General features: G+C 45.6%; 1 protein-coding gene across 1 annotated transcript in view; it reads left to right on the top strand.

Moving 5' to 3' along the window:
* The window catches only part of TPD52L1 (TPD52 like 1), a 957427-nt gene that overhangs the window by 603902 nt on the left and 330521 nt on the right, over positions 1–23004 (top strand). The window contains exon 4 of the mRNA XM_078648935.1: positions 7004–7105. Coding sequence (XP_078505061.1) covers positions 7004–7105 — 102 coding nt within the window. The remainder of the gene's footprint in view (positions 1–7003; positions 7106–23004) is intronic.

Here is a 23004-nt window from a genome sequence, read left to right as displayed (position 1 = left end):
GAGGTCTATTTCTACTAAGAAATATGTTTCAGTTAATGGTCATGAAAAAATTGGTTGAATTGATATGGGGAGACTCGGTATTGTTCTGAGACTGGCAACCACTGTTCCCGTCATGCTTGTAGAGAGTTATGCTAATGAAGCAGATAACATTCTGCAGTAATACCCTGCTGTGTTCTCTAATTCTGTTGGAACTGTTAAGGATTTTGAGCATGAAATAATTTTGAAACCAGGTGCTATGCCCGTTAAGCATAAAGTCATGGATGTTCCTCTGTCTATTAGGAAGGATTTGAGGCAACATTTAGATTAATTATGTGCTGAGAAGGTTATTGAACCTGTCAGTGCTGCTGAATGGGTCAGTGCAGTTGTGATAACCAAGAAAAAGTATGGAAAAATCTGTTTATATGCAGATTTACGCTTTTTAAATATAAACATTTTTGTTGATTGTTATTCGCTTCCAAAAATAAATTAATTCATTTCTACTTTGGAAGGGGCAAAAGTATTGTATTACTGCAAAATCAAGCCGAAGGAAGATCTTATCAGAGCTCTGAAGGAAGCAACTGCACCCAGCAATAGGGATGAACTGAGATCTTTCCTGGGGTTAAGTGACTATTATTCCAGATTTGTTTGTGGTTATGCTACTCTCATGGAACCACTTAAAACAAGCATTTACAATGCAATGGTTTTGCCTTTGTTAAAGTTAGAGCTAATGGCATTGCTCTTGACATTATTTTTATTTATGTTTTTTTTTAACATAAATAAATGGCATTGTCATTTACAATAGCAGGACAGGGCACAGGGAAGGGGGGCGAGGAGAGACGAAGGAGAGCTGCGGGCTCAGGGAAGGGGGGGCGAGGAGAGACAAAGGCGAGCAGCGGGCTCAGGGAAGGGGGACGAGGAGAGACGAAGGAGAGCTGCGGGCTCTTGTTGTAATGCTTGCATGGATGAGTTGGTGGATGCATAGATGGGTGCATGCATGGATGGATGTATGGATGGGTGTATAGATAGATGCATGGATGGGTGGATGGATAGATGCATATATACAGCCAATCCCTCAACATTGACATTGCAGTAGGCTATGCTACGTAACCAGGCTTGAGCGCTGGGGGCGCGTTTGGCACCCCAAAGCAGTGCAACTTCCCTCTTCGCCAAGAGTAAACTAATGGCAACCAGCCTGCGAGAGGAGCGAGGAAATTCACAACATAGCCCATTAGCGCCACTTCAGGAGTGGGAGTCAACTCTAAAGCCAGCATTGTACCCAGAATCTTATGGCCAATAGGTATGTAAACGTGGGCACTCCCAAGAGAGATGGGCAAAGTCGGCCTGCGGTGCCTTGCATTTAGGACAACAATGCGACCTGCTAGCGTCTATCCTGTGCGCCAGCGCAGGGGAATGATACATGCGCCTCAGAAACTTCAAATGTATAAGCTTATGCCTGCTATTAATGGACACCTCTTTAGTGGCCGCGCAGCAGGCAGCCCATTGGTCGTCCGTGATCTGTACACAGGATCAACGACCAACTTCCCAATCCTTCGCTTTGATGATCAGACCTGCTTCTTCTAGCGCATTTGCCTTTCCAACAGGACTTCTCCAATGCATTTTTCTACATAAACAAGCTTGTGCCCATGGCTGGCTGTAATTATTAATGAGTGATGCAGAACAGCTCTGGACCAGAGATTCCAAACATCACCTTCTTATTAATTGAAATACCTTTTCGGTTCCCAACAACTCGTTTAATAGGAAATACTGTGATGTCCTCCCCCTGTGGGGATTTTGTTTCAATGGAATCATAGAAGAAATGTAAAAATCATTAAGCATTGACTGTTTTTAGCCCCATATGTCTGGGCACGTCAGTTCTAGATTAACACAGTTTGTATACCATTCAGCCTGCACTCAGTAGGACACTGTAGTGTTGTTCACTGCACAGAGATAATTTTCTATGTGATGTTTAGGTTCCCATAACAGATTGAGTCAGAGCCATCCATCCGGTAATGAGGAGTTTCTTTTTTTGAGAAACGGTCCATCTCTACTGCTTTGATGGGTTGCATGGTGGCCTTGCCTTACTTAATGAGCAATGGAAGTGCTTAAGTGGTGTGGTCAGTGTTTTTCTTATTTTTACCCTTCTCTTAGGTTGGTAAAATGTCAGTGACCCAGCATTTGGGAATTTATTGGTACGTTGATACTGGCTAAACTATCAGTGTTGAATATGTGTATGGTGCTCTATCAAGGGGTTTGTATTTTTGTAATACCTCCTAATGGTTACTGTTGTCTGGTGTCCCATTGGTTTTGTGAATGGACGTAGTTAGACAATCTGTCTACCATGTTGTGTTACTCAGCTCTTAAGCACACCAGTTAAGACCGCACTATCCATTAACTGACAGGCTGATTTCCCCACCTTAGAAAGATACACACTTATAACCCTTAACCCGGCAACAGCTCTCAGAGAGTTATACCCCTCTCTGGGTCCTGCACTCGGCTCTTGGTTGTGAGCTACAGCTGGGAATTCTAAAAATTAAATAAAAACCTGAGCAGCACGCCAACCTTAGCCTCGTCAAAGGAAATGATAATATGCTGAACTCTAAAAAAAGACATGCTTCTCTCGTCGGACAAGTGTCTGCATTTTGCTCACAATTAACCTCACTCTCCTATGATCTGCAACTCGCGTTCTTTTCAGATTAAATTCTGAATACCTTTGTCATGGCCTTTCCAGTAAAAGATTTGATTCAAAACACACTATGGGAGAGGATTGCGAATCAAGCACTCTTCTGCAACGGGGAGCCCCACCACTGCCTGTACGAACGCCGAAAGCATCTTATATTATTTCTGCCTCTCATTCCGAAAATCGTCTCAAATCCGAGACCATCGTGCTTACCTTAAATAACTGGGATGCCAGGGCACCATGCTAGCCGAGGACCCTTCCTCACCAGCACACATCCATCCTTCAACACCGTGTACCCGATGCAGCGCGACGGCCTGGGCTAAGTCAGAGCCTTTCATTTGTACAATTTGTGCGCCTTGAAGTATCACTTATTTTACGTAGCCGAGTAAACAGTAAACACACTGCAAGAAGAAAGGGGCCCGATGACGCCCTATTTACACACCTTCCTGCTTACCAAACACATCGAGCTGCCAGCAAGACGGTCACTTCCCGAATAAAGTCGAGTGCAAAGAACGAGAATAACAAGAAACAAAAAAAAAACCCCGGGAAATGATGTCACGGGAGTGTCCCGGGCCGGCAGCCAATCACAGCGCGGCCCGGGACAAAGGGGCGGGACTTAAAAAAACCCGAGAAACGCCCCCGAATCGCGTTTTCCCCGAGAAAGCGTGATTGACAGCCTCTGTCTCCCAATGGCTAGCCTCCATTTATGGAGCTAGCCAATGAGAGACAGAGGCGGGTCATCGATCCGACATAGAACTCAAGAGGTTTTTTAGCGCATGCGCACTACGTGCGCACTTGCAGGTAAAACCTAAAAATGTTGCAGTAAAAAGAAAGATTTTATTGGAGTACGGTTAATCAAAGTGTTTTGAGGAAATAAGGGCATTTTTTTCTAAGATTCCTTCATTGAAACGTATGTGAGTGGTCACAAATGCATTATAACAGTAGATGCCTGAGCGGTGGGTTTGGGCACTGGTCTATGTCAGAAAGTAGATACATCTGAAACATCTGTTGGTATTGCTTCCAGAGTCTTATCCTCTACTGACAGAAAGTATAGCACCAATGAGAGAGAGGCACTTGCCTGTGCATGGTCAATAGCAAAATGTAGAACATACGTATGGGGTAATTCTCTCACTTTGTGCACGGATCACAAACCTTGAATGTATTTATTGGGTGATAAAGGAACATCATGTGCTTCTTCAAGACTTATTAGAATAGTATCTACACTGCAAGAATATAATTTCGATGTGAAGGACATACCTGTAATCACCAACTCCAGAGCTGATTGTGTATCTAGGTTGCTGGTACCAGAACAAGAAGAAAGTTTTGTTGTTTAATTGTTTGAGCGAGTTTCAAAGCACTGTGGTAAGAAACAATTTGCAGCAACAACAATAACAAACCAGTGACTTATTTTTGCTGTCATTGGGCTCCACTACCACTTATATGCGTAATGATTACTCAGGCAATCATTATTCTCAACCTATAGAATCTAGTAGCCAGCTTTCGTTGGATAAGGGATTCCGTAATCATCCAGGGAAATTCTGGAGTTGTCAGTGATACTAGGGAGGAAAATAATTTGGCTTTTTATAATAAAAATGTAACAACAAAGTGTGGCAGGGTTCCTAAAACACCTAAGCATTTTGCAAGAATTTACTGCTTAATTGTTGTAAATGTTATGTATTCATATATTTTTTTTAGGGGGGGGGGGGAGGAGAGATGTATTGTAGTCGGATGTATTGTTTTTTTTAATGTACGTTCTGCCATGCTAATTGTATTTCAATGTGGGTGCCATCCTCCTGGTGCCATGTATTCTATTTTCATTTAATATGCAGTACATCCTATGAAAGACGTTCTATATTCCGTCATTCTGGTTACTGATCAGTCATTTCCAGGTCGCATTTAGTTACAGGATCACAGAGATAGAAGTCGTCAGAGGATGGGCTCTTGGATCTAACATAAGTAAAATAATTAATTACCTATTTTACTGTTACACTTGTGGAGTCTTCTTCTTTTGCAAAGATATCGGCACCACAGCTTGCACATTTCCAGTAAGTGCAGTAACACCTGTTACTACATGCAACAGATATATGAGTTTTTCAACTTTGTTGCACCTGGTCCACACTGGGTGCATTGAAAATGGAGTGTTTGATCTGAGTCTATCATATGGACACCCACCTGCCCACTGTTCGTTCAAGCATGTATATATAGTCATAGTTGAAAAAAAGTTTTATGTAAAAAATTCAGTCCATGTCAAATATGAATTTCTTGGTGGCATTAGTTTTTAAGAGACCCTGTTGTATTTACAGCCGAATCATGTTACGCTTCAGCTCTGTACTTCCCTAAGCTTTTCCAAGTCAATGTTAAACATCATGGGGCCGATTACGATGAGTGTCAGAAAGCCTCCGACCTCAGGTCATGAGGCTTTCTGACGCTCATCACCAGTTTCACCTGTGGCCCCCTAATTACAATCTAGGCCCGTAATCCCAAAGAACGGTGTTTCCGCCATTGGCATTATGATGCTCAGTTTCCTATTCCGACAGGCTTTTCATGCCAGGCTTTCTGACATGGAGAGCCTGTCGGGATGTGAGTTTGGGGGCCTCTTGCTGGGCCCCCTTCTCCTTGTAGCCTCCGTTTTGAGGCCGAGGGGCATAGGTGCCCCCCTGTTGATCTCTGCTGACCTTAAGGTGCCTGCCACGCGGTGCAGGGATGAAAACAATTTCCCATTTCTCTGTGGCAGCTTGTGCTTTGGCCGGTTTTTGGCCGTTGCACAAGCTCCCATTGAGAAATGGGAGTACGCGACTCCATCATGTGCGGTCGCATTGTAATTGAGGTAACTCCGAATAACATCATAATATGACCCCAGATGTCATAATGCAAAGTGCTTAGAAAAATACATAACATTTATTTAAATAGCATACGTTCACCACAAAGGGCATCTTGGCTAGCCTGGCTGGTGTTACCCCGAATCTGGTCCCAGGATGCTTGTTTCCGGTCCCGGGAAGACCTGGCTTGGCAATTCAGGCTGGACTGTTCTCATGAGGCACAGGATCAACACTTATTTGCCACAAAATATTTGCCAGGGCCGGTTTTCAGCTGATTTTGTTACAGGGCCGATTTTGCAGCTATGGGTGGGGGCCCAAAACCAGCCCGCTCCCATGCGACGCACCGGGGGATTGGCCGGTGCCCGCAACGGCCAGTCCGGCCCTGGATCTGTGACTGGGGGTGAGGGTCTGAAAAGTTTCAGCGCTCCATCCATCATCTCCTTGCATTTGCTATCTAGAGGTGCTGATTAACAGATGTTTATTGTTACACAACTCAATGGTGCTCATTTATCGAGCTCCGAAGGATGACAGGCTGAGTGGACCCATTGGGATTTGAACCTGTGTCCAGGAAGCCCCTACAATAGACACATTTGTCGACAAAGCCACCAGCCCGGGCATGGCAGATTTCGGTCTGGTCATTGCAAAATCCCCCTGTTTGAACCGAGCGAATTAGTATTGGTGTCTCGTATTTGTTTGTTCTAAATATATAAATACACGAAAAGAGAAAGCAAATCAAGTGGTAAGTAAAATATATATTAAATGACTGCTCATTTGTGTGCATTTACGGTCCAGAGACGTGTGCCGGATAGGTATAAAATAATTGGGGATGCTTTTTTGTTTATTATAACATTTTCTAATTTCTCACCGGGAGATTTTTATCGTAACCTCGGACAGTGATAGCTCACATTCACCTGGCTATGTTTCACTGGCTGATACAGTAAAAGTACTCTGTACACCCAGTGCCACGTTACTTCCTGAATCAATCAGCTGCATCTACTGGTTCCATGATTACTACATGGACAATTATAGAGCATGCCTGTAACATTCTAATGTATGTTCTACATATAGGAATCATCCACTCAGGTTGCTTTTTCTGTCAGAAAAAATGCTTACAGCTGTTGAACGAGTCTTTCCTTTTGATCAGAATAGCTTTGTAGCTTATTAATAAGCTTCAAAATAGTTTGGAACTATGCATGGTTTTATAGGAGTCTATCTAACTGTCCTTATGGCATATGATTCCCGTCAAGAAAACTACGGATTATTATTTTAATAAATTCAACTGCTTATTGCTTAAGCTACAAACCACAGCTTGGAATATTAAAGATGTTTTTTTCCAGCTTTTATTCATGCTGTGACCCTGCTCGTAGATATAAGAGAAGCCTTTGCACAGTCAAGCTGTGTTTTGAATGGATGACAAATGCAATCAGAGCTTGCAGCGCAGGAAGCACTTTGCATCTTTTTTGCTTTTGTGCGAATTGATTTTTCTTTAACACAAGTGAAGTCTCACGGTGCCGTTCTTTCTTTCCAGTTACAAGAAAACGCAAGAGACGCTGAGCCAGGCAGGACAGAAAGCCACGGCCGCCATTACTAACGTGGGGAGTGCCATCGGTAAAAAGCTCGGCGACATGAGGTATTGCAAAATCCATTCTACACCTGCTTTGTTTCACTTTTAGTAGCACACGCTGAACAGTATAATTAGTTGCGTTACAGCTTGTACTTTGGAATGTTCTTATTGTGGCTAAAGTGGTTTGCTTCCTCAGCATTCTGTTACCTTCGACTTCTCACTTCTGGCCACCACCCTTAGCCCGATTAAAAGCGGTGTAGCTATTAAGAGGACAACAGAGGCAGTGTCACCTTGCCCATGGATGCCTGGGCACACTGTGCCTTATTAGTGGTTGTATCATACTAGACCAAATATGGGAAAGGGAGGAAGGGAAGTTCCATATTTCCATCAGGATCTATGACACAATTGATATGCAACTTTAGGCCTTATTTATGAGGCTCTTATGTCGCCGTTGCATCACATTTTGTGATGGTGCGGTGGCATAAAAAATTTGCCAAACGGCGCTATATTTCTAAAGTGACGCATTAGGGCAGATGCGTCACTTTGTAAACCCCTGTGCTACATTATACCTGCAACAGATATAATGTATGCAAGATGTGTGTTCCAGCGCAGAAAAGGCTTGTACAAGTGTCGCAATGAAATCTATGAGATTTCACTGCGACACCTCTATGGCCTCACTGCATCAAATCCTTGCATCTGCTTGAAGCAGCCGTAAGGGGTGACACAGGCCTTTTCACATGGGGCTTGCTCCATGTGAAATGACGCATTGCTGGAGTTGTGTCTGTTTCCAGACACACTACAGCAATAAACCATTTTTGCGCCGACAGATGCTTCAGGATTTCGGACGTATCTGTCAATCTTTGCGACATGGAGCTCTGTACAGTAAATACGGCATATCCAGTTTGTCGAAAGAAGGGTGCACTGAAAAGTGTTGCATCGCTGTTTTACCTCAGTGATGCAACACTTTTCATAAATGAGACGCTTTCTCTTTATTAGAGGTCTTCAAGCCATGGGTAGAGGTATGGGGGGGCAGGAGGGGACGCTCTGTGTGGCCTGAATTGATCTCCGTGGTGGTGGAGGGGTGGCAATCTGCCACTAGCTCATTTGCAATCATGTATTTGATTGCATTTTTAAAGGGATAATTGAACATAACTGCAATGCTTGAATTGCTAAATATAATCAGGGCTACCGTTTTTCTGTGGGGCCAGATACATTTCTTTTTAGCACAATAAGGGGGGTGCAGCATTAAAAGGTTAGAAGACCGTTGCTCTATAGCAATCCCGTCCGTGGCCAGGTGGTGAACATCACCCGTGCCCCTCTGTAGTATTCTGACTCTGCCTATCTCTCTTACAACGCCTCCCCTGCCACTCCGTTGACCCTAGCAGGCCACTTACTCCTTTGTTTTACCTCACTTCTTGTAAGGAGCTCTGGTGCTCTATAGGTAGGTTCGTATTTCATAATTATCATGCATACATATGCATCCTATTTCCTGAACCCATTTAGAGCAAGATTAAGATAATTTTGTAGCTTAGGGACTGATTTAGAGTTTGGCAAATGGGTTACTTCATCACCAGGGGCGGCCTTAGGCATGTGCAAGCTGTGCACCTGCACAGGGCCACCAAACCCCAGCGGCCACCACGCCAATATATATCCTTAATATAATATTCCTCTGAGGATGGATACATATTTGCGTGGCAGCCCCTGGCAGGGATTTAGCAGCCTCTGGCTCTGTTCCACTTCTAAACACCCTGACCCCCCCCTCTTCACTGACCTCCCCGCCTGCGTTCCTCCTGGTTCATGATTGGCTTCTTTTTTTCCCTACCCACTGCTGGCCCGCTTGTACCTTCCTGAGCTCCAGGAGGCTCCACCGCACCCGGACCCCCTCTTCAGGGACCCCCTACCTATGCTCCCTGCCCAGGGCCGCCATGAGCCTAAAGCCACCCCTGTCATCACAAACGTGATGGGTGACTTATCTGCCTTATTACAAGTGCATGAAATCCTACGGCACGTTTAACTCAGTGGACAGATATCTGTCACATTATTAGAGTAACCCATCCACAAAATTCTAAATCACGTCCTTAGTTTACACCTCTATGCTCATGGACTCAGAAGTTTTTAGATTCTCCTGAGACAGGGTTTGCTCCAGCGAAATTCCAGTTTGGGCAAATGGTATGGTTCCTCAGCGGTTTGTAATTTGTGTCACAACGGCCTTCTAGATCCTAACCATGGTCTTTTTGTTTGGCCGGCTCTTTTATTATGCCGTCAGAAATGGCTGAGGCCTATATGTCTGCAATTGTCTATTCTCTCTGCCACAACTGTTTTACTGTCTCTTTATACACCATAGAATGAAATGTTCTGTTATATAGTTTCTAATTTTTTCTAGTGTTTTTAACATTGTATTAATGTCGCTCTGATCTAAATGAAACCGAGGATGAAAATGATATTTAAGTTGAAATACTATTCCTTCCACTCATTTTAGCCCTGTTTTGCTGTTGCTAATAGAGGAGATTGATTCCTTGAACACTTTGCCCTTGAGGCACTATAATCACTTTATGTATTTGTTTGGTGCAATATTTCATTGTGTACTGTGAAGTTGCTTAATATGCATTTTAAATTTCGAATTCCTTTAATGTGATTTGTGGATTTAATACTACAGTAGTTTTAATGTACTTTTGGACACAAAAGTTGCACATTAGTTTATTCTACTTGTATTCCTGTGAATATATGTATTTTGAACATTTTATGTGGACCTCTTCTGAGTTCTGGAACATAAATTAAAAACTTGAAACTTACACCTCTATTCTCATCACCTAATATGGCCATTCCCTTCACCATGGCAGAAAAAGAAGCCGTTGGCACTTGAAATTCTGCTTCACGCTGTCCTATATTATTCTTTAAATAACTAAGCAACACACACAACTCATGAAATGCATGGATTATCACAATCTATACAAAGACTTCAAGTGACATTGAGGATAGCAATTACACAGAAGCCGCAGTAATATTTGCCATGGCAACTAGGCATTCCAAATGTAAGTTGTGTATGTTAATAAAACAGAAGGTCAGGCACAGAAACAAGGTGGCATGTTGGTCTTTGAATATATGCCACAGTACCAGTGAAAGGATGTTACTGTTTTCATTGAAGCAGTTTTTAAGTCGAGCCTGGGCAGCGCATGAGCTGCTCTGCCATGCATGCTGTATTCGAGCATGTACTTGAAGCCCCGCTCACTCTCTGCCCATATTTGTCATTGGCTTGTGTCGTTGCCCTCCATAAATGCTGGCTTCTGATTCGTTACCTGGCTTGTCAGTCCCTCCTTAGTACATCCTTGTCTTCATTTCTAAACTACCAGGAGGACTGGCCCTTTCACCTCTGATGTTACATGGTAGGTCTTTTTAGTCTATATGGACTATTTTATTTAATGAGTTTCTCTTGCTACAGGCACGAAATGCTTTCCTGCAACATTCAGCACGCCATGCACGCTTTCACTTTCCAAGCAGCCTGAGAAAAGGGCGGCCGCTTCTTTCAATAGGTCTCACGTTTACAGAGTTTGAGCTATTGGCATTGTAAATGACAATACCTTTTATTTATGTGTTAGTTATCAAAAGAGATAAAGAAAATGCATTGTCATTTATGAGGCCAATAGCTTAAATTCTCGCAAATGCAAGACCAATTCCATTGCAAATGCTTGTTTTCTAAGGGCCTTCAGTCTCGACAGAATGTGGTCTTTTAAGGGCAGTTAATGCACGTCACCAGAACATATTCTTCTGTACACTACTTGGAGGAGGAACTGAATTGCCGAACTCAAGAGGGTTGGAAAAATCACAAAACTGGATGTATCCCATTGTCTAACATTTGAGTCTCTCTTCTTTATGGAGGTAATGGAGTTAGAAACCCTTGTCCCTGTGTAATTACCTCATCGCATAAGACTGTAGTTTGTTGTGTATGTAATTGCATGCCCAGTGTGCCTCTTGGCAAGTTAGCGCCTTGCCTTCATGACAAAAGAAGCAGATCAGCTCACCACACACCCAGAGCCAAATTGCAAATGGGGTGCAGAGTTGCATTATGAGCTGCAGTGCATATCTCAATAGGTGTGCCAGGCACAGAAGGGGACAGTGCATCAGATAAAGCAAATGCATTGTTCACTGTGCAGGTACAATCTCATGCCTCTACTGTGAATACTGCATAACTGAAAGGCATATTGGCGGTTTGCAGCTTTTGGTCTACGTTGAACTGCAGGCAGCGTGGTCTGGGACTGCCGGCCACCCCGCCATATCATGCCAATAGTAAACAAAACTTATCAATAAAGAAACAAAATTCTTTGGAAGGCGGGGGGTCTCGCGACCCCCCGGCCGTATTTATTAAAATATAAAATTAAATCAAAATTAAATAAAATCACATTATTTACATAATCATTAAATGCAAAATTCAGACATTAGATTTACAGCGAGTTAGACAGGTATGATGGGCTAACCTTAACACATGACTAATACAGCGTGTTTCCTAACCGAATCTATCATCCTACATATCAATTTTGCATTTTAATAATTTCTGGTCCTACGGCAAGGTCGCTAACCGGTGTCAGATCCTTTTACCCAGCTACGCTCTCACGTCCGAGATGCGCATGCGCAACAAGGGCCCAGTTACCGGGAGAGTACGTCCCTCTCCTGGTTGCCCTCGTACGCTCCGTGAACTCCATTTAACCATAACAGGAGGGCCCTTACACTCGCGCCATTTGATGACGCCATAGTGTATGTGCAGGGTGGCTACCAGCCTGAGGAAAGCGTGACTCCCTCCCCCGCACCCAAGCAAGCGGATATCCTGCCCCTGAAGTTCTGGGAGAGACCAATGGCCCCTCCCCCTGGGCGACCCCTTTCGTGAATGGGGCCGCCCCCTCCAAGGACCTTAAATTGCTGCTCACCGATTATGACCTTACCGCCTGACCCATATAATAAATATGACATTTTTAATCTAAAAGGGAAAAAAGGCCTAAAGAAAAACAGTTAATGCAGCAGCAACAATGAACCAATAAAGCATATTCATATTCACATTGCCTGTAAACGGGGAAAAGGGCCTAAGGAAGAAAAACATCTATTCTTACAACGTTGCATAGCGTTACAAAGGATACCTACCAATGTCCTCACCAGGATTCTGCTACAAGGGGATGGAGGGTGGGGAAAATTAAAAGCCCCACAGCGGGACGAGGAGCGAGCCTGGGAAGCGCGGGACACAAAGAGGACGCCTCCCACGCTCCCAAGGCTCTTAAACCCCCCCTTTGCTACGGGTCCCGCCCCCTTGACCCGGAAGCGTAAAACCGCCTCCGGGTCAATGGCGGGACCCACGGACCAATCAGGGCGGGCGAAGTGGGCCGGGCCCAGCCATGTGTGCCTGGGGGCCGAGTGGCCCCCCCTTTCCTCATGGTCTGGGACTGCCGGCCACCCCCGCCATATCATGCCGATAGTAAACAAAACTTATCAATAAAGAAACAAAATTCTTTGGAAGGCGGGGGGTCTCGCGACCCCCCGGCCGTATTTATTAAAATATAAAATTAAATCAAAATTAAATAAAATCACATTATTTACATAATCATTAAATGCAAAATTCAGACATTAGATTTACAGCGAGTTAGACAGGTATGATGGGCTAACCTTAACACATGACTAATACAGCGTGCTTCCTAACCGAATCTATCATCCTACATATCAATTTTGCATTTTAATAATTTCTGGTCCTACGGCAAGGTCGCTAACCGGTGTCAGATCCTTTTACCCAGCTACGCTCTCACGTCCGATATGCGCATGCGCAACAAGGGCCCAGTTACCGGGAGAGTACGTCCCTCTCCTGGTTGCCCTCGTACGCTCCGTGAACTCCATTTAACCATAACAGGAGGGCCCTTACACTCGCGCCATTTGATGACGCCATAGTGTATGTGCAGGGTGGCTACCAGCCTGAGGAAAGCGTGACTCCCTCCCCGCACCCAAGCAAGCGGATATCCTGCCCCTGAAGTTCTGGGAGAGACCAATGGCCCCTCCCCCTGGGCGACCCCTTTCGTGAATGGGGCCGCCCCCCCCAAGGACCTTAAATTGCTGCTCACCGATTATGACCTTACCGCCTGACCCATATAATAAATACGACATTTTTAATCTAAAAGGGAAAAAAGGCCTAAAGAAAAACAGTTAATGCAGCAGCAACAACCAACCAATAAAGCATATTAATATTCACATTGCCTGTAAACGGGGAAAAGGGCCTAAGGAAGAAAAACATCTATTCTTACAACGTTGCATAGCGTTACAAAGGATACCTACCAATGTCCTCACCAGGATTCTGCTACAAGGGGATGGAGGGTGGGAAAAATTAAAAGCCCCACAGCGGGACGAGGAGCGAGCCTGGGAAGCGCGGGACACAAAGAGGACGCCTCCCACGCTCCCAAGGCTCTTAAACCCCCCCTTTGCTACGGGTCCCGCCCCCTTGACCCGGAAGCGTAAAACCGCCTCCGGGTCAATGGCGGGACCCACGGACCAATCAGGGCGGGCGAAGTGGGCCGGGCCCAGCCATGTGTGCGTGGGGGCCGAGTGGCCCCCCCTTTCCTCATGGTCTGGGACTGCCGGCCACCCCCGCCATATCATGCCGATAGTAAACAAAACTTATCAATAAAGAAACAAAATTCTTTGGAAGGCGGGGGGTCTCGCGACCTCCCGGCCGTATTTATTAAAATATAAAATTAAATCAAAATTAAATTAAATCACATTATTTACATAATCATTAAATGCAAAATTCAGACATTAGATTTACAGCTAGTTAGACAGGTATGATGGGCTAACCTTAACACATGACTAATACAGCGTGTTTCCTAACCGAATCTAACATCCTACATATCAATTTTGCAGGCGGCAAGGAGGCAACTGAGACCCCCTATGGTGCAGTCTGGGTTTTATATTTTGCTAATCTGCTTGCTACTGCGATTATCCCTTCCACCAGGACCCCCTTGCCCAATTAAACCCAATCGTTGCTACCCGCATGTCAGATAATGACTGAGGGTGGTGGGGTGTGCCTATCGAGTACCTCTCCTTCCCCACTCTGGACGGACAGACCCCATCTTTGGGGTCCCTGTAGTTGCTGTGACCGGGGGTATCCTGGCCCTAGACATGTACACCCAACCTACCTCAGTATCCTGTTCAAGTTGCAGGGTGTAAAGCTGGGGCTGGCCTACTCATAGGCACTTAACACCCCTTCACGGTGCCGCCACCTGGCCTCCGGCATCCGCCTCATGGTACGCCGGACTTAACACTTCCCACGTCCATGCTAATGCTGTTGATGCAACACTGTCATTATTAGGCTAAGCCCTGCGCCAGCCTACCTTCTTATCATGGAGCCTCCTAACCCCACGCAGTGTTATTTATGAAAAAGGGCGCCTGTGAGCCCAAGCGCCCCCCTAGCTGTATCCATTTCCCAACGAGGGTGATGTTGTTACGCCCCCTCCGTGATTCGCGTTCCTGGTCAAACTGCGACGGCATACACCTGACATGCATTACCCTGCCCCTGGCAACCCAAATGAGTGACCATCACACACTACAAATATGATATATGGGTAGCACCTTTACCCGCCGGCACCGGTTTAACCGTTGAAATGGCTGCTCATCACACTTGATGCTTTTCTTTGACACTCTGATCCCGGTGTAACGATCCTCTTGGCTGTCCACCTCCTGCAGTTGTGGTGTGGAGCCCTTCCCAGGTATCAACCCTGGGTCCGGTCAGACATAAAATAAAAACAAACACAGACGATTAGTGCTTCTGGCTTCCGGACGAAAGATACATTACACATGCACGTACTATGTTGTCGTCACACGCTAAGCCTTAGCTAAGGTCTGCCCCCGGATGCATTTCCATCCCACCTGCAACCGCCAGTGTGTCGCATAGCATCCATCTTGTGCCTCCCGCGGAACATTTAAATTAGGGCTACCCTAAGGGTGCCTGGTAGTATGACCTCCATGAAAGCCTAGACATGTAGTCCACCGTGAATGCAATAGCCCATCCATGATTACTTCAGGACAATACACAGTGTGAAATGCCGTGCCATGTGCTGTATGGTTAGGTAAGATTTCTAGCTCCCTAACGAAAGCTGCCCCACACGTGTCTGCATTCATCGTCCTCAGATGCTACGCCTTAGCTGAGATTAACCCCAGATGCCTTTCCCTCATTACTTGCCGCTGCGAGTGGTCAGCATAGCTTCAGTTTGTGACACATGTAGCGCATTCATCTCAATGCTACCGGGGGGTGCCTATTAGTATAACCTCGCCTGAGAATAAGCCTGCAGGCTACATTGAGTGCCATAGCCCCTCCATGATTACTTACTGTCACTACCAGAGCACACTACCAGCCCATGGAGCCTAGGGCTTTAGACACCGGCCCCCCACTGCCTATGTAATGCCGCAACTGGGCGCCGGGACAACTTTGAAGGTATGCCAACAGGGGCCAGGGTGTGTCGGAATATCAGCACCCCAAGAAAGAGGTCATTAGCGTGGAGAAGTTCCCACGCTTGTTGTAACTATCAGATCGGTTGATGCCATTGATAGTAATTCTAAAATGAGATGAACTTGTGAGATAACAGCTTTTCCTTCGCGTGGGTCCCCATGTGTCACTACCTTGGGTGATTCCTGGTGGCCCCAGCAGTTCTACAGGCTCTAGGCCTTGTCTGTATGCCAGTCGTGGTTCTTATAGCACTTTCTTGATATATGGTTTGGTACGCCCTTAGGGCTCAACGTATATTGTGCTAATTCACTGTATGTTAAATAAGTTTACATATATTACATAAATTCTATATACACCTGGTGTGGTTCTCCTTTCATTTACTCATTCATGAGATTATAGACTCGTAAAACAAGCTGCTTTACATTCCTCCAAGACTTAGCCTGAAGGCTGCTCTCCACAGCTACCACTAGGATAGCTTTCTAATAAGGTTGTCTTTAACCTACCCTCAATAAGGGTCGTTTGGGCTGGTGCAATGTGCCCACTAGAATAGTGGACAGCATATGCCAGGCAACCTTCTCACACTATGCTCACATAATTTCCCAAGGAACAAATGACACCAATTCCACAGGCATCTCAATGGCTACCAGATCTGGCTAGGTGATCAATGTTTAAGGCAATCTGCACCATCTACAGAGCATCCCAAGGAAAAGGAGTACCACTACAAACAAAATGTAAGCAATGCAGACAAAAACAGGGCTCTTCGCTCACCTCAGATCCTCAAATCAGGTTTCAATAAGAAATCCACTGGAGGATTCACTTTCTTGGTCCAAGTGGCCAAGCACTGGAAGTCCTTGCCACCTAAGATTCGTTGCATTCAGTAATGCATAAAGTTCGGAAGAGAAGAGAAAAGTTGGATGTTCATGAGATAACCAAGTGATGGACCCACCATAGGAATGAGCAATAATTCAAATATCAATACAAGAGCCGTCCTGAGCTCTGTGCCCGTCCCAGCTAGTAGACGAAGCAAGAAAACGAACACAGGGACTTGCTGCTGTTGTTGTTTCTAAAAATCCAATAAACTAACACTCCACAGCAGAATGCTATTCCATACTGATGAGAAGGGGGGGCCTAAATGACAGTCCCTACCCATAGATCAACATCATAGTATGTATGTGGGCTACCTCCTTCTTTCAACCGCATGAGGAAGGCGAGGAACTTAACATTTCAATGGTCCTCCTTGTCTCAATCTATTATAATCTCGGTGATATCACCTACCAAATTGCTACTGGATCTCAATTGTTAAGAGGAAAGAATCCTGGCAATTTAAAGACACTGATACAATTAATAACTCATAAGCATTTAAGCAGGTTTTCTATGACTAGAGAGCTGGTACCAGCTGGTCACAGAAGGAAACTAACATAGTCCATCATGCAAGTTCCAAATAGTCACATACGCTAAGCACTGACGTCTTAAAACATCAGTGATATAAAGGATGAACAAAATTCAGCGTTTCTTGGCAAATCATACAACTTGACTCCCATTATGCAATCAGATATTTGAGGACTGTAACACAGTCCTTCTAGGCAGCTCTCTGACTCACTGCCTTCTTTCTCCACAACTCTTACTTCACCAAAATACAAAGGATCTCAGTGTAAATAATCTCTTGTAACAACTTGCAAAGGACACTGGATTGAGAACATAAATAAAGCTCCTCAGAGATAATAACAGGAGCTCTAGAGCCGACCAGAGCTACCAGCATTCCATCCCACAAAATCATAAATGCAGGCATATTTTACGCTAATGCATCGCAATGCCAAGCACCGAAACCCATACACGAGAACCGCACCTCAGTGCTCATTCTAGACAACATGAAACACTTTTCACCTATCACAAAACAAATACAGCACCCTTAAAGTTGTGTAGTTTGCTCTCCATGCATGCAAGCGCCTCAGTCTCACCCAGGGGTAGTTAGCGCTATTGAAATATCTTCATAAAATACAAAACAACCACAGTACCGTACTCTGTAACGAAAGTGCTAAAAGTCCAATTATTATGAGTGGAGCGCTATGTATAACTGCATATCATAATGAGGTGAGCAGGTTATCTGCCCAAGATCATACTGTTTGACAAAGGATTTAAAAACAAGGTCCTAACTGCAGTACTAGTCCCTCTTTTATTACCAGGTTTGTGCTGTGCTCATCAAACCTTGAAAATACAACCAGTGCCTGGCCAGGTGATGCAGAGAATCGAACTCTACTCAAAATCTAATCCTTCGGCGTTAATGATTCATTGTTTTTATAGCAGTAAACTGATTGATTAGGGAATTTCGCCTTAGCACGAATCTAGAAAGTCGACGAACTAATGGTGCCAGGCAGTGACTAGACCGCATCAAGTTGCACTGTTACAGTGTACTTCCCCTTGTGTGACTCATTTAGACATTTTCTCAGCACTTCCTCCTTCAGATAGGGGAATTCATCCCCGCCCTACTTCTCCTTGTTTGGTAAGAGCCGCCACAGAATGTACATTCAACACACAGGCGGACACGGCGGAAATTGATGTATAACATGGCTGCAAAACCGAGGCCTTGAACACGCAAATAATGTTCCTGCCATAGCGTCAAGCCTATGAAATAGATGTGCGAACCCAGTTCACAAATTCAAAAGCAGCAGTGTCAGGCACGGAACGAGAGTACCAGTAGTGAAAAAACAGAGGTGAAAATACCAGCTACTTTTGGTGTGACGTGAAAAGGCGAAGCCATTTTGAAATGAAAATGCCTTTGAACTAGAAGTTAACAGCTTCGTGCGAGAGCAGTGCCAGCAAGCCATGAAATGTGCCGAAAGGAGCAAGAGTCACGTAATGAACGGTGCGTACAGAGTATTTAGGAAACACCACCTGCCTCCACTGAAAAACGTGCATTCACGCGCGAGGTGCCGATTTCATACCTCGGGAACAGCCTCCGCAGATTGAATTGTCATAAATGGGCGGCTCAGGTGTCACATAACGGATGGCCTGGCACGCAGCACGCGGGATGGTTTTAAAATGCTCCCTAGTAAGAATGTTAATCTTCTGCATTTCCAGATGAACGATATCATCGTGACCTTGCGGGACTCGAACCTGAAGCTGACGCTCGCCTTCGGCATAGGCATGCACCACGCCGGGCTGCACGAGAGGGTACCCGTGTCTCACATTGTTTAACACATTCAAAAGACCGACCGCTACCACCAATTAAATGAGGTAACGCACAAAATGCCCATAAACTAAAATGCCTGCCCCATGGCAGTATAATGCCCGCCAAATACGTGCAGCAGTATCCCTAACCCGTATGAGGATACTTACACTCCGGTCGCCAGCCCAGGTATCGAGTACAGCCAGTGAACGGAGCTTCCCGCGTAGTAACAGAGCCTCCCGATGTAATCTCCAATCCGAGACTGCTTTCCACCAAAACCTTCTCCTGCCGCCGATGTTGATCGCAGGTCGGGCTCCCTCCTTGATCTGACGACGTACACCAGGCCCCTCTGCTCCACGAAACCGCGCCACCGGTCAACGCGAACTGCACCTAAAATAGAAACTAGAGAAAATTAAAAGCCCCACAGCGGGGCGAGGAGCGAGCCTAGGAAGCGCGGGACACAAAGAGGACGCCTCCCGCGCTCCCAAGGCTCTTAAACCCCCCCTTTGCTACGGGTCCCGCCCCCTTGACCCGGAAGCGTAAAACCGCCTCCGGGTCAATGGCGGGACCCACGGACCAATCAGGGCGGGCGAAGTGGTCCGGGCCCAGCCATGTGTGCGTGGGGGCCGAGTGGGCCCCCCTTTCCTAGTCTTGACCTCATTTTCATATGGGGGCAGGTAGTACACCACAGACGGGTACAAGGTGGTGTGCTTATGGCAATGAACTGATTGTGCACCATCTTGTATATGAGTCACAATAAGTGCCTCTTGATAGTTCGTTGCCATGTGCACCTGAATATTTAATATGGTACAGATGCAATACAAAGAGTTTCAACCATTTCCATCGATTATGTCCCATGCAAATGAGAGAACGTTCCCCTGTGATTGTGCTGGCGCATATTTTGTGCTGGCACGATCCATATTACAGAATGGTCTGTACAAATTTTGCATCACATGCTGTAATACCACAGAACCAGGGGGACATGTTAGACCTTGTTCCGGGCCAGTCTACTAAGGCTCTGCAAACTAGGCCACACACAACCCCTTCAGTGCTTGCTTTTCAGTGTAGTGATGCTAAGCAGTCACAGACTTCTCAAGGAGGTTATTGTTCGGGGTACAACAAGTTCAGAACTCAACAGACCTCAAAAAGCGTAATAAGAATTATCCAGCCAATTACTTATCTCCGTAAAAGAGTTTTGCTTTATGGACCATAAACTAATACTGCATACTCCAAAAGTTAGCAGGTACTCAGTGTCTATTTTTGAGGCTTACAATTTTCCATTAAGGATGCCCCCTCTACTCACCTTTCCACCTTCCATATGGTGCCCAGGTGTGGGTCCCAAGCACAGGTGCAGCGCTCTCACCTGTCTGAGAGGCCATAAGAGGCACTCGGGGGCATATTATAAAGTAAGGGCCTACATTATCGCCACTTTTATCGGCAGGAAACTGCAGATAAAGCGGCGATAATGGGCTTGATAATATGCTCTATGAATTCCAATCGAAGCCCATGTTAGATGTCTTCACATCTAACATGGGCTTCGATTGGAATTCATAGAGCATATTATCAAGCCCATTATCGCCGCTTTATCGGCAGTTTCCTGGCGATTATGTAACGCCCTTACTTGATAATATGCCCCTCAGTTCCTCCAGAGTAAAGGAGGCCTGTTGGGGGGAGAGTCCATCTAACAGCTGCGGGGAGCATAAGGTTGCAGTTGCTTTTTTTTGTTGTTTTTTTTTTGTCCTCATTCTCCATCAGACTGCAGTACACCCATTCTTCGCCCATTAACAAAGTGGGTATGGTCAGAGTAATGAAACAACCCACACAACATCGGGTGAAGGGTAGGATAGCCACTGCCCCCTAGGGGGTAAGTCTTTCTCAACTTTCTCTGTTTAACCGGGAGCTGCATATGCCGGATGCGAAACAAGGAGGGTGACCCATGCAACTCTAAGAGATTTTTAGGTGTAATCATAGGACCCTCGAATGCTGTGACCACAAGGTTGCTGTTGTTTTTGATGGAACCTTACACATTCCGAAGAATCGCTGGAGCAATGACCATTCCAGGCAAATCATCAATTCATCCTTCTGGGCTTTATTAAATCAGAACCATATTATTCCTGGCTTTCCGAACTAAGGCCCTCCTTCTGCAGACCGTGGTATTTGAATGTTGTAATATCTGAGTGTCAATTCACCAAAATACCACACACTTACAAATACACACTGTTAGACCTGGAATCATTGGTGTGGGGTTCCCCTGTATTTTTTTGACTTTACCTCCTTTGTTTTTGCTGTGTGTTAGACTTCGTTTTTGTTGGTCTAGATGCTTTGGGCACTTTGCGACTGCTGTTCAGTGCCAAAGTGCCAGTGCTCCCTTTGTAAATTGTTGCTCTGGATTGGTGATTCCATGATTGGCATATTTGATGTACTAGTCAGTCCCTACTACAGTGCATTGTGTGTGCCCAGGGCCTGTAAATCAAATGTCGCCAGTGGGCCTGCAGCACTGATTGTGCCACCGACATAATCAGACTATTAATGTAACTCAGGCCTGCCCTTGCAGAGCCTGTGCGCAGTCAGGTACTGCCATGTGTCCTGGCCAGTACACCCACTTGCCGTGCCCTAACCTTCCCTTTTCTTATATGTTAGTCACCCCTAAGCTAGGTCCAATGTACAAACCCCTGTCGGCAGGGTGCAGTGTATGTGAAAGGTAGGACATGCTCTGATGTGTGTGGCATGTCCTGATAGTGAAATACTGCTGAATTTGTTTTTCACTAATGTAAGGCTATCTGTCCACATAGGGTAGAATGGGGAGTTTGCTCATAACCTCTTATGAGCATTACTGCCCATGGGAACAAGATAGGCAAATAAAGTTTGATATGCCTGAACTCAGAATGTTAAGATGCATCTTTTAGTGAGGGTGATCTTTACATTCTGGGTTTGAAGATAACACTTTTAGAAAGTAAGTATTTTCTTGCCTAACCATCCAGTGTGCCTCTGCTAGGGTGTGTATTGACTGGCTTTGGAGTGACAGGGGCTGGGGATGGGCATTCTGCTCAGACAGCCACTTGGGGGAGGGGGGGTTGGGTGTGTCCTGCCTTTCCAGGGTGAGTCAGGGCATGGCTGAATAGACCTGGGCTACATTCAGAGTAGGGGGGGGGGAGATTTCTATCACACCTGAATGGGCCTGGTCTGCCAAGGACAATGCTGTCTCCACCTCCTGCCAGGAAGCTGCACCAGAGAGGACAGAACTGGTTTTGGTTGGGCAAAGAGTTTCTCTGCACTAGAAAAAAAAGAGATTTACTGCATAAAAAGAGGGGCCCAGACCTGAGACTTTTATATCACTTCTGGGAATCAAGAGGAACCTGTGCCAAGGAGTAGAGCTGGAGGTATACTGCCCCTGTACTCTTTGCTGTCTGGGGTTGGCCTGGACTGGCTACTTTCTGCCAGGAAAGGGAAAAAGACTTTGCCGTGGGCTGTGTCCCCTGCTTGAGGAAGATCTTCAAGGTTTTGAAAAAGAGCTTGCCTCCTGTTATAAAGTCTCAGGGACAAAACGACTTCACCTCTAGCTCCCCTGAACTTCCTTGATGGGACTTCTGACGAGCCAAGAGGTGCCTTTAGCCGTTCTGGGCCTCTGGAGGTTGTTCTGGCTGTTGGCAGCTGGAAAAGCAACGCAGCAATGAGAAGCCCAATGCGGCCGTACCTGTTTCCAACACGTCACCCAAGAAACTGACCCAGCACCTGCACATGGCTCAAGAAATTTCTGCTCGCCGCATCAAGTGCACCGGTCTCCGAAGTCCGAGATCACTGCACCTATTTTGGTGCAAGCCCTGCTGTGCGGCTGCAAGAACGCATGCATCATCCCAGATCATCGCATCAAGGTGCCAGGACTGTTGCATCGTTGGGGGATGCAGTAAGAATCCAAAGCATCACCTCCCCACGCAGTAAGAAACAAAAGCATCACCTCCTCTCCGGTAAGGAACTGACAATCACCTCCACTGCGCAGCAGCAAGGAACTGATGCATCACCTGCCCCAGGAGCAAGGAACCTATGCATTGCCTTTCTTGAGTGTAGGGAACCAACGCATTACATCCCCTGCGACCCTTTTTGTTTATGTGCTGGACTCATCCAAGGTAATTTGTGTGAAAAGTGTTGCATCTGCAATTTGCTTTGAACTGAACTATTTCTACCATTTGAAAGTCATATTTTTGTTACTGTATTGTTGATTATTGTCGTTTTGATCTTGTTTGGTTTAGATAAAGATTACTTTTTTTTCTAAACTGGTGTGGTGTCAATTTGTAGTGTTTTCACTGTATTACTGTATGTGCTCATAAAGGCTTT

This window comes from Lissotriton helveticus, chromosome 6 (genome assembly GCF_964261635.1).
Source record: "Lissotriton helveticus chromosome 6, aLisHel1.1, whole genome shotgun sequence".
Lineage (NCBI taxonomy): Eukaryota > Metazoa > Chordata > Amphibia > Caudata > Salamandridae > Lissotriton > Lissotriton helveticus.
The sequence above is the reverse complement of the archived record's forward strand: the minus strand, read 5'-3'. Positions and strand labels throughout refer to the sequence as shown.